Raw genomic sequence first — 16,040 nt, 5'->3', positions numbered from 1 at the left:
GTATTTCTATTCCTTGCCCTACCAAATGGGCCATCCCTGATAATGAAGAATATAAAAGGAAGAGGAAAAAGAGTTCAGCAAAACAAGCCAACATATTATATAGTCTTCTGCTTCTGCAAAGAAGGAAGGGAAATGAATTTTTCTCGTCTCTTCTCCCAAGCCAAGTTTGGTTATTGTATGTCAGCTAATGATGTTTAATTTCCTATCATCAAATGTCTATAGTTTACAACCTCATTGGAGGTGACTCTTTGGGACCAGATTTGTATCTTCTATTTTCTTTGAGAGTAATATTTACATTCCAGGGAAGTTGAGATTGGTTTGCTTTTGAGGAGCTTGGGATTTGTGATTTGGCCTTGGTTTGCAAAGCATTTGGAGACAAGAAGGCAAAGGACTTGACTGGTCTGAAAAGTGACTGGGTTATAGTTTTTGGATTGTGAGTTCTAAAAAATAGAGATTTAGTTATATCTGTGTACTTGTGGGTTCCCTATGTTAGAAACCCACAACTTGAAGTGTATTATCTTCACTTCCTAAATAATTGAGAGAAAATAGGGAGAAAGGTGGAAAAAATAATATGAATATTTTGGTCATGCATCCATAAAACAAAGGAAATTTTTAAATGGCCCACAGATTTATTGAACCATCTTTTGCTACTGAAATGGTGGGAAAAGGGGCAAGAGGGTACTAAGAATGAGACTATAGACTATAAACTTGACCAACAAATTGGTATGCCACATTAATATTCACTTTCTCATGATAAATAAAATGAAATCAGCACAAAAGGAAGTGGCTTCTAAATAAAGCATGGCTCCCTAGTTTTCCAGGGGGAGGCAAAGTAGTTAGCAGAATTGGTTTCAAACCCAGACTTCCTCTTTCTGCTGAGGGCATCGCCACCCTTTCAAGTTATCACCCTTGACATATCTCTCCTTCACCCCCATGTTAATCAATAAGCATTTATTTTGATACTATTGTACTAGGTAATGGGAATATAAAAACAGAAATGAAACAGTCTGTGCCTCAAAGAAGTTTAAATTCTTTTGGGGAAAGATAAAATGTATTTTGAGTACACGGTATCCAATAAGTATATACAAAACAGATACAAGGTAAATTAGTTTTGTTTCTGGGAAGGCACTACCAGGGCTGAGACATCATATAGAATCTGGGTGTACTTCAGCTGAACCTTAAGGGGATTCTTTAGAGGTAGTAGGAAGGGGATTGGAGAGCAGTCAAGGCCCCAGGACATCATCTGGGCAGAGACATGGAGAAGAGGCAAAGTTAAGAACACCATATTAGTGGATTGTAGAGTTCAAAGAGAAGGTAATGTAAATGGATCTTGGTTGTAAAGGTTTTAATGACAACTGGCATTCAGTCAATTGTGAGTTTTGTTGATTCTTCCCCTCCCTTCATTTGCTATATTCATACTCTTGTCACTTTTACCTCTACACCCCTCCTCCCTCTCCCCTCAATCCCTATCCATCCAACCACCATTTTAGGTCAATCCCTTTTTACCTCTCTGCTAGGATATTACAACAGTCTCTTAACTAGACTCTTAGCTTATGTTCTTTCTTCTCCAAGTCATCCTCCAAACAGCTGCAAAAAAACCAAGTCCAACTGCTTTACTCTCTTGCTTAAGAAATTTCAGGGGTTTTCTATTGCCTCTAAAATTAATACCTCACTTCAGTCATAATCTAACATTGGCCCTTTTTTCCAGGTTTATTGTACATTATTCCCTGCCATTGTTATGTTCCAACCAATGTCCTACTTGCTGTTCCCTAATCCTTTTGCATAGATTGTGTGTGTGTGTGTGTGTGTGTGTGTGTGTGTGTGACAGAGACAGAGAAAAGTAGGGAAGAGAGTCAGGAAACACACACACACACACACATCCCTGAAATGCACTTGTGGCCTCATTGCTACCTTTTAAGAATTCCTAACTTCCTTCAAAACTCAACTCATGGACCATCTCCTAAAGCAACCTTCCTTGATCTTCCTTTATCCTCAAATTATTTTAAACATAAACATAGTAGTTTATATGGAATGCTTCATTTTATAGGTTATCCCAGCATTTAGCATGTGGTAGGCTCTCGGTGAAAGAGATTATATTAGATGATATTGTTCAGGGACAAAAACATTTCCTGGGACATCTAGTAACTAATGTAGTACATACAATGATACAATCAAAATGACCACCCTGACAATAACTAGTTTATGAACCAATATATCTGTTGTAGATTGTTGAGAGGCTCTCTGCCTATAAATATAAATATTTTTTAAAATTCCATTGCAAATATGTTGGAAAATATGGCTCAGGGTTTTATAGATTTTTATAGATTACTTTGAAACTTAATGCCTATTTATTATAAACATGTTCTTAAAAAAAAACCAACAGCAATCAGGCAAGCACTGAAAAAATATCACAGAAAATAAAATACCTGCATCTTTTTTTTAAGTTATAGCTTTTTATTGACAGAACATATGCATGGATAATTTTTACAACATTGTCTCTTGCACTCACTTCTGTTCCGACTTTTCCCTTCCCTCCCTCCACCCCCTCCCCTAGATGGCAGGTAGTCTCATACATGTTAAACATACAATATATGTGCACAGAACTGTATAGTTCTCTTGTTGCACAAGAATTGGACTCAGAAGATAAAAATAACCTGGGAAGAAAAACAAAAATGCAGGTAGTCCACATTCATTTCCCAATGTTCCTTCTTTGGGTGTAGCTGATTCTGTCCATCATTGATCAATTGGAACTGAATTAGATCTCTTTGTCGAAGAAATCCACTTCCATCAGAATACATCCTCATACAGTATCGTTGTTAAAGTGTATAATGATCTCCTGGTTCTCCTCATTTCACTTAGCATCAGTTCATGTAGGTTTCTCCAGGCTTCTCTGAAATCATCCTGCTGGTCATTTCTTACAGAACAATAATATTCCATAATATTCATATACCACAATTTATTCAGCCTTTCTCCAACTGATGGGCATCCACTCAGTTTCCAGTTTCTAGCCACTACAAAAAGGGTTGCCACAAACATTTTTGCACATACAGGTCCCTTTCTCTCCTTTAAGATCTCTTTGGGATATAAGCCCAGTAGTAACACTGCTGGATCAAAGGGTATGCAGTTTGATAGTTTTTTGAGCATAGTTCTGAATTGTTTTCCAGAATGGTTGGATTCATTCACAGTTCCAACCACAATGTATTAGTGTCCCAGTTTTCCCACATCACCTCCAATATTCGTCACTATCTTTTCCTGTCATCTTAGCCAATCTGACAGGTGTGTAGTGGTATCTCAGAGCTGTCTTAATTTGCATTTCTCTGATCAATAGTGATTTGGAACACTTTCATATGAGTAGAAATAGTTTCAATTTCTTCATCTGAAAATTGTCTGTTCATATCTTTTGACCATTTATCAATTTTCAAATGGCTTGAAAATACCTGCACCTTGACAGGAGCTGTTCGATTATGTAAGCATCATATCAGAATTAGCTTGTCTGATCACATCAATTAGAGAAAAGGTAAAAATCAGTTGATAATGATAAGACAGTATAATGGCTACAGTTTAAACTCAACAAACAAGCTGTGCATATCAAAAATGAGAAATGGAAAAAAGCAAAGATCTTGACTTTGGTTTCCTAAAGTTTAGCCAACATGAAGTAGTTGCCACACCTAGGAAGTCAAAGAATCTTGAAATTGCCTCAACTAAATTTTCAATGTCTTTGCCAAGGAGAAATATGACAGCCAAAAGGAATATGAGGTGTTATTTTTAAAAAAAAATTTTTTCAGTGATCATTCTTTGCTTGATTTCTCCTGTCTTCTCTCTCCTATCTTCCTCCACCAAGAAATAGATCCCCTGTATCATATAAGCAAAATCGGGCACAGCATATTATCACAATGATCAAGTCCAAAAATATATTTCTCTATATTAGACCATCATCAGTCATGAGGTGCTCAAGTGTTTATCAGCCTTTATCAACCAATCATGGTTGATTATTTAGTTGATCAGGGTTTTGAAGTCTTGCAAAATTGTTCATTTTTGTAATATTGATGTTACAAATGGTTCTGGTTCTACTTCAGTCTCTTATCAGTTCATACAAATCTTCGTGTTTCTTTGAAATTAGCTTTTTCCTAATTTTTTTTTTTTACAGCACTGTAGTATTCCATTACATTTGTAAACTACAATTTGTTACCCAATTCCCTATTAATAGGCATTCTCTTAGTTTACACTGTTGTCACAAAAGATTGCTCTTACTACCCTTTTCCCCCTGCAACAAACCAATTCTTTTCCTCTTCTTGAGATAGTATAACTGAATCAAAAGATATGCATTAGGAATTTTTTTTTGCAGAATTTCAAATGGCTGGACCCATTCACAGTTCCATCAACAGTGTATCAACATCCCTGTTTTTCAGCAGCTCCTCCAACCTTTGTAATTTTGTGTCACCTTTGCTATTTTGTGTCACCTTTGCCAATCTGATGGCTATAGGTAGAACCTCAAATTTATTTTGTCCTCTGTTAGTGATATGGTTTAATTTTTTTAAAAATACTTCTTTAGATAGCCTGGCTTCTTTCCCTTGAGAAACTACCTGTGCATGTCCTTAGATTGTTTACCAACTGGGAAATAGTTCTTAATCGTGTAAATTTGAATTTGTTATTTATATATCTTGGAAATGAGACCCTTATCAAATTTTCTGTAAAAAAATTTTTTCTCAGTTACTTACCCTTCTAATCTCAGTGGTTATATTTGGGCAAAATTTTTAAAATTTTATATAAAACAAAATTACTCATTTTATTCTCTGTTCTTTGGTCGCAAACTCTTCATCCATAAATCAGATAAGTAATTTCTTGTTTCTCTAATTTGCTTGTAATGTGACCTTTTTCATATAGGTCATGTGTCCATTTGGAGATTATTTTGGCATAAGGTGGGGTATTGGTTAAAACTATTTCTTCCATACTGTTATACAATTCTTCCAAGAGGTTTTTAATAAGTGTTGAGTCCCTAGCCTCATAGTTGAGGTCTTTGTGTTTATTAAATTACAAGTTTAGAATATAAACTAATTTGTAAAACACTTTAGGAGGAGCACAATTGAAGATTAAGAACAGCTTCACCTCATAAAATAGGAAAATGAAATGAATGACAAAAAGCCTGAAAAATCAAGCTTGAACCGAGATCCAGCAAGAGATATCATTCCCAAATCATTCCTAAAAGATAACCAGAAATGAAGCAGATTTACTAGTATTTCTATAATTTGTATATTTAATAACAGCAGATCCATCATATTTGGACCCTCACTCAGTCTCAGTAGAATACTACTTGTACAAGTGATAGTGGCATTTAAGAAAAAACAGTTGGACCCAGACCAAGGAAACAGAGTAAATTCTTGCTGAAGGTAATGCAATCTTTAAAACAGAGGTGGTTTTATAAGCTATCTCAGGAAGAGAAAACAACAAAAGAATAGGGGGAGGGGGGAGAAATTACTACTCACCAAAAAACAAAACAAAACAAAACGATAAGATATCAATAATTATGGATCTAAATACCTGTTTACTCTCTTTTAGTTGCAATTTATTCTGAAAAAAGGAGCCATCCACAAGAAATAGTGAGAAAGATATTGAGAAAAGAGATGGGTTAGTCATGGAATAAGAATAAGTAGCTAGATGAATAGTAGTAGTAAGATGACTAGCCAGAGCACTACAATGTTATCCCAAAAAGGTTTAAAACTCAGAAGAAAGTCTCCAGCACACTGGATAAATGAATGATTTATAAGAAAACATGGACCAGAATTACATGGAATGAGATAGCAGGGATCACTTGCAATCTCTATTGCTGGAGAATTACATCTATTAAATTATTGGTTCATTGAAGAATTTATAAATGTAAGAGGTTTCCATATACACAATCATACAAGCAGCACCTATTGGATACTGACATGCATATGCTACAACTATAAGAGGAATTCCATTATTGAATACCTCATTTGAATAGGAGAAAATGGATAAAGGTAATACATCACCTGGAGCTATTCTGGGGGGAGGGGGTAGAGGATTATGGTGGGGAGCTGAGGAAAAAAGGAAGGCACCATGAGGGAAGTTGACTTTGAGAAAAGGATAGGCTGCAAAGAATTTCTTTACTTTCACTTTCCTCACTTTCTTTTTTGTACATTGTTAGCCTGGAGAATGTGAAGTCACACATTCCCAAGGAAGGGGCAGTACAGTGGGAGTGAATGGGGGGGAAAGCAAATTGGGCTAATGATTTGCCAGAGACCCTGATAGTGATGAGAGTGAAAAGAGGGATAAGGATTGAAAAAATGGATTAGAGAGGGGAAAAAAAATCAGTAGTGAAGAAGGCATAGGCTGGGAACTCAAAAATCAAAGTGGTCCCAGGCATACAGCTGCTTTTGTTTTGCTATAGTTCTACATTGTGCTCTTGAACCCTACAGCATGAGAAAAAATATGAATTTTTTTTTAATAGAGGGAGCAATCCCCAATCTTCATAAGAAGGTGGGCTCTGAACATAAATTGTGTTTTGAGAAGTGGGAAAAAATCAAGGATTAAAGCTAGAAATTAGAGGAATTTCTTCCACTTCCTGGGAAAACTAAAAGAATTGAACAGAATCTTCTACTTTCCTGCCCTCCCAATATAGCCACTAGAAAATTAAACTGAGCTGAAGAAGTAGTGTGGAAAGGGGGAATTATTTTGATGTCGCCTCAGTGTTCACAGTTCCAATTCTATGAACTTTTAAGCTTTTTATTTTATCAAATACAAAGATAGTTTTCAACATTCACGTTTGCAAAATCTTTTTTTTTTTCCTCCCCCTCTCCCTCATCTCCTCCCACAGACAGTAAGCAATCCAATATAGGTTAAATATGTACAGTTCTTCTAAACATATTTTCATATTATGCTCAAGAAAAATCAGATCAAGAGGTGAAAGAAAAAGAGAAAAAAATAAAATATAAAAGGTGAAAATGTTCTGATCCATATTCAGTCTCCATAGTTCTCTCTCTCTGGATGTGGTTAGCTTTTTCCATGTGAAAACTCTTATTGAAAACCATCATTTAGATGACATCAAAGGTCTCCTGGACCAGGTGGAGCACTGGCTACTGATGCAGAGTCCAGTAAAATGTCTCACGCTTTCCCACTTCATGTGCCCCAGAGGAAATTGAAAAGTACTGAAGAACCCAGGAAGCCATAGGAGGGGAAGTGGGAAGAAAGATGGTTTTTGACTGAATCAAATTAATAACCTGGAAACTTAATTTTTTAGGTTATAGGAAAAATGTCATATAACATGAAAATCATGATATCTTTGGGGGGGTGAACATATTCAATACAATGAATTCCTTTGGTACAAAGGAATGAGGACCTTAGTCATCCTTTTCTTGGGGTAGGGTGGTTAAGAGATGCTCTATATGGTCTTTGGAAAGCTGGGATTCAAAATGAAAAGTGGGGGCGGAGGGCTCTGCTGGGATCATTACACAGTACATGTGCTTGCATACTGCATATAAACGGACTTTTTGGCAGACATTTAAATGCCCTGGAGGACTTCTGGCTTTGTCTTTGATTACTCATATTACATTGTGCAAGTTACCTAAATTTTCCAGGCTTCACTATGTCCTTAAATTGAGGGGATTTGAGTAAAATTTAGGACTTCTTTTTAAAGATAATTAGCCACCTGACTTGGCCAAATCACTTTACCTTTCTGATTCTGTTTTCTGATTGGAAAAATGAGAGCTTGGACTCTTTAAAGATCACTTTTGACTTAAATATTATCCTAGGTACTTAGTATTCACTTTTTTAAAAGGGTTCACATGATCAACATTTTGTAAAAGAACATTCCAAAGTATTTTTTGGTACAAATCTAGACTTAGAATTCTAGGTTCTAGTCTCAGTTCCACCAGTAACTGATAAACATCTTTCTAGGTCCATTCCTTCATATGTAAAATGATCCATTTTCTTATTTAAATCACACTCCGTTATTTATTGCCCTTCCCCCAATTTCCTCATCTACTCTTTTTTTTTTTTTTTTTTTAGCTGAGACAATTGGGGTTAAGTGACTTGCCCAAGGTCACACAGCTAGGACTTGTTAAATGTCTGAGATCAGATTTGAACTCAGGTCCTCCTGGCTTCAGGGCTGGTGCTCCATCCATTGCACCACCTAACTGCCCCTGTTCATCTACTCTTGAATATCTCATTCCAAATCTAGCGTCCCAGGGCCTCGTGTCCCCCACAGATGATCAAGGTAGCCTCCAGGATGGAGAGAATTGACATTCTGCGCATGCCTCTCCAGAACCAGTATTCCAAGAAGTAGGTACCTATAACCAGGAGGGAGTAGGAAATAATTAATTCTCAAGATTGATAAGGCTCAATAGGAAAAGGAAGTCAAAAGGATCAACTTTTGAGGAAATTTTGTAGGTCAATAGATACAGCTGTTTGGGCAATGTTTTGTTGGTATTCCTAGAGGGAAAAGAAAATAACTTTTTCCTCACATACTGGCTTACTATTTGTCCTCTTCAGAGACAAAGAGAAAAGGTACAAACTTTAAAGCTGTAACTCATCTGGAAAGTTAGCTCTTTCCTTACACGGGTCCTCAAACTACAGCCGTGGGCCAGATGCAGCAGCTGAGGACGTTTATCCCCTTCACCCAGGGCTATGAAGTTTATTTAAAGGCCCACTATAGTCTGGCCCTCCAACAGTCTGAAGGACAGTGAACTGGCCTCCTATTTAAGAAGTTTTGAGGACCCCTGTGGAACATTTAGTCCCTTTCTGGATAAAAAGCCCTGGATCCACCTCTTAACATGGATTCCATTAGCTTTCTTCCACCCTCCTAGCCAATTCATAAGTTGTGACAACCTGAAACCCTTGAAAAAGCCCTGCCTGGCTAATTATATTGTATGTAATGTTATAAGGGAGTGAGGAAACAAGAAAGGATATCACTAAAGTCAGGGGCCTACTTATTTTTAAAAAGGGGAGTTTAGCTGTCACAACGGTCACCACTTGTAACAGGGTAGAATATGCTGAGGACATTCACCAAACTCTGGTACCAATAAACTAAAGGTTCTGCTTTTTTCCTTCGGGCCTGAGGTCCTAGGGAAGGCAGGAAAATAATGGAAGGTAGAATGCATAAAAAACTTACAAGTGATTTACTAGATCTAAAGAGGATTCAAAGGGGCTTTTGGATAAGTGCCAAATAAGGAACCAGCCTTGATTTAGGACCCTGATTCCTGCTAGAAGACCATGACAATAGTGGTGGCAGCATTTAAAGATGATTCTGACTCACCCTCTGATCCAGAGTGGAAAGCTGTTAACATTTATCCTAAGCTGGGATATGAGCAATGAGAAAGGGCTTGGAAGTCTTAACATAATTTTTTCCTCCAACTTCACTTTAAAGCAAGCACCTCATTATTATACTACATAGGGCTGTCCCCCAATGACAGAAATCATAACAAGTTAGGAGTTTAGATTGTAACAGGACACAAAATCATTTTTTTTCAGTGGCCTCCTGGGACATCAGAAAATAAGAGATACAGAAGATCAGATCAGATGAACTACATTTAGAGCACACAATATTAAAGAGTTGGAAGACTCCTTAAAAGTTCAGTCCAAACCCCTTATTTTATATAAGGAAAGTCAGTCCAAAGGTTTCCTTTGCCTTAGCATGTCAGTCCCAGAAAGCAGGCTTCTCTGGAACCCCACCTCTTGCTACACCAAGTGGCTCTTAGAAATTTGAAATTAAAGCACTTCCCAATTCCCTTCAGTAACATTTCATTATCTGAAACCCCAAGATGTAGTCTTGACTGTTCTGTATTGGTAACCCGGATGACTTTTTCCACATATTATAATAATCGTGTCAAATATTGTGATAAATATTCAAACCTTCCAATCTGATATCATGACCCCAAGTTCCTTTTAGCAACACAAAATATGTGAAACGAGTTGGCTTTGGTGGGAAGGGGACTCAAGGATTTTTCAGCCACTGGGTCATCACCCTTGTCTAAAAAGTCTCATCCCTGAGCTGGATTCTCAACTCTATTTTATACCCTTAATTGTGAGGCAGGGTGCCTCTTCATTTTTTCTTCCATTGTTTAACCTTAATTGAGTTGCAAAAGGAGAATTCCAAGTTGCAAAATGAAGTCGTTATCAAACCTTGACCTAAAAAACATTAAATAAATCCTTAAAAATTGGCTAAGAGAAACAGGGGAGTCACTTAGCTGGGCTAAAGAAAAGATCAGAAGCGAAGCAAAACTTCTAAGGACACAAAAGAGAAATTTGAGAGATCCATATTCACTTTCAATGCCTATCAGTTTCCAGATTGTTTTTCTCCTCTGGACTCCTATTCTTTCCCCTGGTGCCCTAACCCCCAACCTGTTTGGAAAGAATGGGAAAGGACTGAAGTTTACACTAACTTGTCACACTATTAAGTATTACTTTGTTGCACATCTGAATACACTTGAAGCTGCATGGACTCCCTGATATATAGGGGAAGAATAAGTTGGGAGAAAGGAACCAGAGGAGTTCCAACTACTTCCTTTAGCTCATGCCTCACTCTCCTGCACGTTGAGTGTGAAACAGCTTTTATCCAAGCTGTATGAGAAAGGTGCCTGAAGAAATGGGATATGGGAAGAGTCTCAGTAAAGGGAGAACTAGGTGAACCAAGAAAAGAACACAGTGTTGGCCTGGAGATCACTGCTGAGACTTTGCGTGGGGCTGGGAATAAAACAGAATCACATTCCTAAAACTCTCTTTTCCATTCCCCTTTATTCCATAAAGTTACAAGTTACATACACACACACACAAAGAGCAGAGGGATGCAGAGACAGTGTGTGTGTGTGTGTGTCTGTGTGTGCACACATGTGCATGGGCGCATGGGGTATAGGATAAGAGGACAAGAGGAAAGAGGACCCAATACCCACCCCATACCCAGCTGGTAGGGAGGGGGCACAGCCCCAAACATGGGACTTCTGGGTAGAGATGAGAAAGGATCCAATGGCCACTGATAGACCTTTGGGGGAAAATGGGGCTCCTATCCCCAGAACTTACTCTAAGGGACCTTGTACTTATTGGGGGGTTAGAGGGGAGGGGAAAAAAAGAGACTAGGGAACAACAGAAAAAAAAGTGTCGTAAATTCACTATGGGAGGGGGAGATTGGACAGGGAGGAGGGCAGGGGCGAGTAAAAGCAGTAAAGGGGGCAGTGAAAAGCTCCCCCTAAGGCTTTCTAAGCTTGAAGGGGCCAGCTCACCTCTATTTAATATTAAATTGGGGGAAAGGGGAATTATTCCAAGAGTGATTCCTCTGCCCCTCACAGCCTGTACCTAGAGGGTGCAGGGAGAGAAAGCTTGTCATATAGGAAGGAAGGGGGATAAACAGAAGCTGGATGACGAGGGTCTTGGTGGTTGTGGTCAACTCTCCAGTTTAGGAGAATTTCTTTCCTTTCCTAGACCAGCTGAGACCTATATCATCAAAATTGGCTCCAAGAGGACCTTTACCCCACTCCCACACTCTAAAATATTAGGAACAAGTGGGTTTCCTCCAAATGCCAGAGGAATGACTGAAGGACTTCATCCCTCAGCTGTGATACCTTTCCCACCAACACTTATGAGAGGACCTGAGGGGCCCTCACCAGTCATAGCGTCGTGACTGTCGAGAGGGGGAATCCTCAGGGCCCTGGATAGCCAGCCGAGGGGGTCCTTCGGCCCTTCTCCCCCCACCCGCCCCAGTGGCCTCATGACGACGAAATTCCAGGGGGCGCTGTGGCCGGTATCGGGACGTCTCTCTCCTCCACTCGTTGTCAAATGCTTCAGCATCACCTGAGGAGGAAATACACAGAATAGAGTTGGATTCCTGGCCTAAGTGAATTTCAAGAGGCAGTTGCAAATAGTAAGTATGGCTAATATCCTTCTGAAAGCAGAAAGATAGGGGAAGAGACTATTAATCTAGGCCAAAAGCCAGTAACTAGTGAGGGGAAGGTACTGTGAAGCCTTAGTGCCTCCAAAGAGAAAAAAAGAAAGCAAAAGAGGCCTTTTAAATCTCTTCAGTAACAATTACTTCCATATGATAGGAACTCAATAAGTATGTTGATTTGAATATGCCAGGGGAAAATGAGGTTGGAAAGTGAAAGAAAAAGTATAGTCAGAGAAAATATGATAACAAAAACTTCTTTAGCTTTCAAGGAGTGCCTCTCCTTGGTCTAAAAGCCTTTAAGTATTTTATTAGAAGATGGGAGCTATTGGGCAAGAATGATGAGAATGGCAAGTGGAAAGGTCAGATTCAAGAAGGCTCACTCTCATCCAAATTGATGTAATCCTGCCGTTCTTCCTGGTCCCCAGTTCGGTGATTTCGGGAACGCTGGAGGATGTGTGCCCTGTCTCGGATGTGATGCCCAATGGACATCTGCTCTAGCCCACTATCAGAGTCCCTCACTGTTCTCCTTGTCTCCCGGATCTGAAAAAACGATGGATAGCTTGTCATATCTAGCTATCTTGCATCCAAGTTTCTACTGATAGCACCTGTGATCAAAATTTCTCAAACTGAGAAACATTCCAGTGTTTTTCTGGATTATATCTAACACCACCTGCCTTGAGAGAGGTGGAATCCATAGGGAGCCACCATCTCCCAATAACACTTACCCCCCCTGGTGCTGAGCGCATCTCAGATGTTTCTTGGTAGACTTTGGGAGCACCATCCCCCAGGTTGGAGTAAGAGATGACAGTGGAAGATGAAAAGGTCTGACAGTTGGCTCCAGTTGTCATGTGTTCCTGTAAAGAGGAAGACTGAAACTAAGGGGATGGGGAGAGAGGAGCTCCCATCTTCCCCAGAAAGTCCTTCCAGCATCCCAATCTGTTTTTAACCTTGTCTCTATCATAGTACTGTGAAGATTCACAATTAACTTTGATGCCATCAGAAGATTCTGCCCTAAACTGGCAGGGTAATTCTTGCTCAAGTTTTTTCACAGGGACTGGATTTCATGTCTCTATTCTGAGTACCAACTTCTAAACCAGAATTCAAGGTTTTAACTTTTTAGTAAGTCCCTTTACAGAACATGAGGATTAAGTTCTAATTTAGGGCCAAAAGGCTTACCACATTCCCGATCATATCATTCATCATCCCAAACATGTCCATGAAGCCACCTGTCTAGGGAAGGAGAATCAGAAGAAAAAACTCAGGAAACCACAACCAACGAACTCTAAGCTTCTTCACCAACCTCAAGAATGGCCTGGCACAGTTATAATGCTATTTCTTTCCCTTTTCCCTCACACCTGGTCATCTGTTCCAAATCCCTCTAGAGAGGCAATGTAGTTTAGTGGAAAAAACACTAAATTTAGAGCCAGAGGAGCTGAGTTCAAATCTTTGCCTTGCTAGTGAAGAACTGTCTAACTCTGGGGGTTTTGTAGAATGAAGAAATTAAATGAGAAGATCTGGGTCCTTTCCAGTTCTAAATTCTTTAATCCATACCCTGAATCTCCCTATCCAAACTGACCAAACCAATATTGACCTCTTCTTCTCCCTCTCTGGCTTCCTTTTTCTCTATTTCCTGGCTTCCCTATCTTCCCCTTCCTCTAGGAACTCAACTTAAGAGTCAAAGGATTTTTAACTTAACTGTTCCCTAACACATACACACACAAACAAAACAGGAATTCACAAAAAAGAAAAAGTTCTCTTTCTGGAAATTCTGGATATGGGGCACAGTTAACAAATATGTAACAATGAATAGGCTTAAAACTTTGTTAGCACTCAATATGAAAAGGGAGGGGAGAGACTTTGATGTAGTCACTCTAAAAATCCTCTTAAAGGGATAGATCTGGAAAGAATACTAAAAGGGAATGAAGAACATAGGATGAGGGAAATTGGGGGAGGGGGAGAAGAGAGGGAGATGAGGACTTACCATTCCCAGCATCCCAAAGGGTGAAACAGCTCCAGCCTACAGGTCCATGGACAAGGAGTAGGATTAAAATATACGCCTCCCCCTCCCCTTCCCTATAAACCTAGGTCAGGCCCACTCCTCCCCTTCAAGTTCGCCCCCATTCTCCTTTTCAGCAGAATAAATTTGGCACTCTCTCCCCGATGAAGGGAGGGCAGGGACTTTTCCTCAAGTCCCTTCCCAATCCCCAATATCTGATCGAGTCTTAAGATATGTTGCCCTATTACCTGCATCCTTCTACTAGCAGGTCGAGCCCCTGGAATGCTCCCATCTGTGATGCTAAGGAAAGGGCTGTAGCCAAAGCCCCCTGACAACATCCTGCTCATATGCTGTCGATGAATAGCGAAAGGGTCCCTGTGGAAAGCAGGAAAGAAGGCAGAACGTCAGAACCACAAGCTCCATAACTCAGTTCCTTCCTTCTCAGATTACAACACAAAGTAAGACAAAGAGAAGGGACTTGCTTGTGGTCCAGAATAAACACCAGTACCAAACATGCTGACTCCCAGGTTCTTACACTCCCAACAGAGAACACGGGGATCTATCCCGCTTTCTCCCAGGCTTGGTGCTGGATGGGATCAAATGCCCTGGAGTGTGAGGGCGAGAAGACTCACATGAGGAACATGGGATCCTCAGGCTCTCCGTCCCTCATGAACCGGAACATCCTGCTCTCAGCTTCCTGGAGCTCTCAACTAGGGGATGAGGAAAGGAGATGGAGAACAAGGTTAAGATAGATACTACAAGGAACAGATCCCTCTTTTCTTCTGGAGGGGCCCCTTTTAATGCAATGACTGTCAAAGTAGTTATCCTCCAACGCTGGACCCCCATTCAGAAGGCGGCCCTCTCTCCTCCAGATGCCCAACAATAATGTCATCTGGGGGTGCAAGGGAGCCCCCGCTTCCCCTCCTCAGAACTGGCCTCACAAACAAACAAACGCCGCCTGTCCCGACTCTGTCCCCTAGTCCCGCTTTCCTTTCCCGTAGTCGCCTCTGGATCCTGGCTAGCAGCACCTCCTTTTGCCCCCCCCCGCCCCAGGCCCCCATCCCCATTAACTCCCCAGGTCCCTTCGTTACCCTGCACACCCTGGTCTGCCTCCTTCTCCCTCCTGGCCTCCGTAGCCTTAACCTCCTACATAGACAGTCGACAGTCAACCCAGGCCTCGGCCCCTCCCCCCGCAGAGCTCGGGCCGGCCCTGCCCCCACCCTCGGCGGCCCGGCCCTCTAGGGTTCGGCCCCGGCCTCGTACGCCCGGGGGGGGGGGGGGGGGGGCGGGGACGGCTCTCCCGCCCCTCATCCTTAGGCTCTGCGGCCTCCCCTGCCGCCGCCGCGACCCTCACCCGGCCCCGATCCCGGGCGCTGAGGGGCCCGAGGCTCAGGCGCCCATCCGGCCGGGCCGATCCTGTGAGTGGCGCAGGCCCGCGGAGTCGCGGCCCCCGCTGGGTGCTCCGCTGAGTCCGGGGCGCGTAGAGGCGAGGGGCGAGGCGGGACGCTCCTTCCTTCCTTCCCTCCCGCCCTCCTTCCCTTCTCCTCCTCGGCTACAGCCGCTGCTGTTGCTCCCGCTGGCCCCGAGCACAGCCAGGCTCAGCCACTGCCAGGCCTGGGCGGAAGTGACGTCAGCCGCCCCATTTCCCCTCTCCCCGCCCCCGCCCCTCCGGGCTTTCCCTGCCGACCCACCGGGCCGGGGGAGGACTTTGGGTGACCTGTGTCTAGTTCCCCGTTGGGGCGTCCTTCCCCCGGCCCACGTAGACAATGTTTGGGGTGCCCTGGGGGGATCTCCTGGAAGAAAGGACGAAGGCGGAGGCGGGGTACTGATGCCTAGGCCCGAGGAGGGGCAGATTTCCCATAGGGGAGGAGGAGCGAGAGCATTTTTCTGAAACTGGGGGGAGAAGAGGAAGAAGGGAGGGGGCGAGTTTTCTGAAAGGGGGGCAGAGTTCTAATACAGCCCTCTTCCCTGGGAAGGGGCGTCAGGATGATGAGGGAGAGGCCTATAGCGGAGAACAGGGAGGATTGCTTCCCTGTACGGAGAAAGAGGCGAGCTTTCTTTGGAGGAGGAGGAGAAGCAAGGGCCGGTTTCCTACGGGGAAGGATGTTTCTGAAAGAGGGAGAACAGGTTTCCCTGGGGAGGAGGGGCGGA

At 41.9% G+C, this 16,040-nt stretch overlaps 1 protein-coding gene across 3 annotated transcripts; it reads right to left on the bottom strand.

Moving 5' to 3' along the window:
• Positions 1–10,730: 10,730 nt before the first annotated feature.
• Positions 10,731–15,529, bottom strand: MLF2 (myeloid leukemia factor 2). Of its 3 annotated transcripts, none has more exons than XM_003771220.4 (8): positions 14,981–15,049; positions 14,522–14,599; positions 14,138–14,264; positions 13,875–13,910; positions 13,070–13,123; positions 12,619–12,747; positions 12,274–12,433; positions 10,731–11,799 (listed from the first exon to the last, which is right to left on the bottom strand). In XM_003771220.4, exons 2-8 carry the CDS (start codon positions 14,569–14,571, stop codon positions 11,609–11,611), a joined length of 747 nt encoding a protein of 248 aa, XP_003771268.1. In that variant the 5' UTR covers positions 14,572–14,599; positions 14,981–15,049; the 3' UTR covers positions 10,731–11,608. The 3 variants fall into 3 exon arrangements, with proteins under 3 accessions (XP_003771268.1, XP_031794126.1, XP_031794125.1); XM_031938265.1 differs by lacking the exon at positions 14,981–15,049 and adding an exon at positions 15,244–15,522 and having other exon boundaries at positions 10,741–11,799; XM_031938266.1 differs by lacking the exons at positions 12,274–12,433; positions 14,981–15,049 and adding an exon at positions 15,244–15,529.
• Between the last annotated feature and the right edge of the window lie 511 nt (positions 15,530–16,040).

This window comes from Sarcophilus harrisii, chromosome 5 (genome assembly GCF_902635505.1).
Source record: "Sarcophilus harrisii chromosome 5, mSarHar1.11, whole genome shotgun sequence".
Taxonomy (NCBI): Eukaryota; Metazoa; Chordata; class Mammalia; order Dasyuromorphia; family Dasyuridae; genus Sarcophilus; species Sarcophilus harrisii.
The sequence above is the reverse complement of the archived record's forward strand: the minus strand, read 5'-3'. Positions and strand labels throughout refer to the sequence as shown.

What these genes read in the sequence shown, in the direction of transcription:
- MLF2 (XM_031938265.1), bottom strand. Translation starts at nt 14,571, where the DNA reads ATGTTCCGGTTCATGAGGGACGGAGAGCCTGAGGATCCCATGTTCCTC. An exon ending in ATGATATGATCGGGAATGTG is followed by an intron (nt 12,748 to 13,069) that starts GTAAGCCTTTTG and finishes TCCTCTTTACAG; the next exon opens with GAACACATGACAACTGGAGC. An exon ending in TTACATCAATTTGGATGAGA is followed by an intron (nt 11,800 to 12,273) that starts GTGAGCCTTCTT and finishes TTTCCTCCTCAG; the next exon opens with GTGATGCTGAAGCATTTGAC.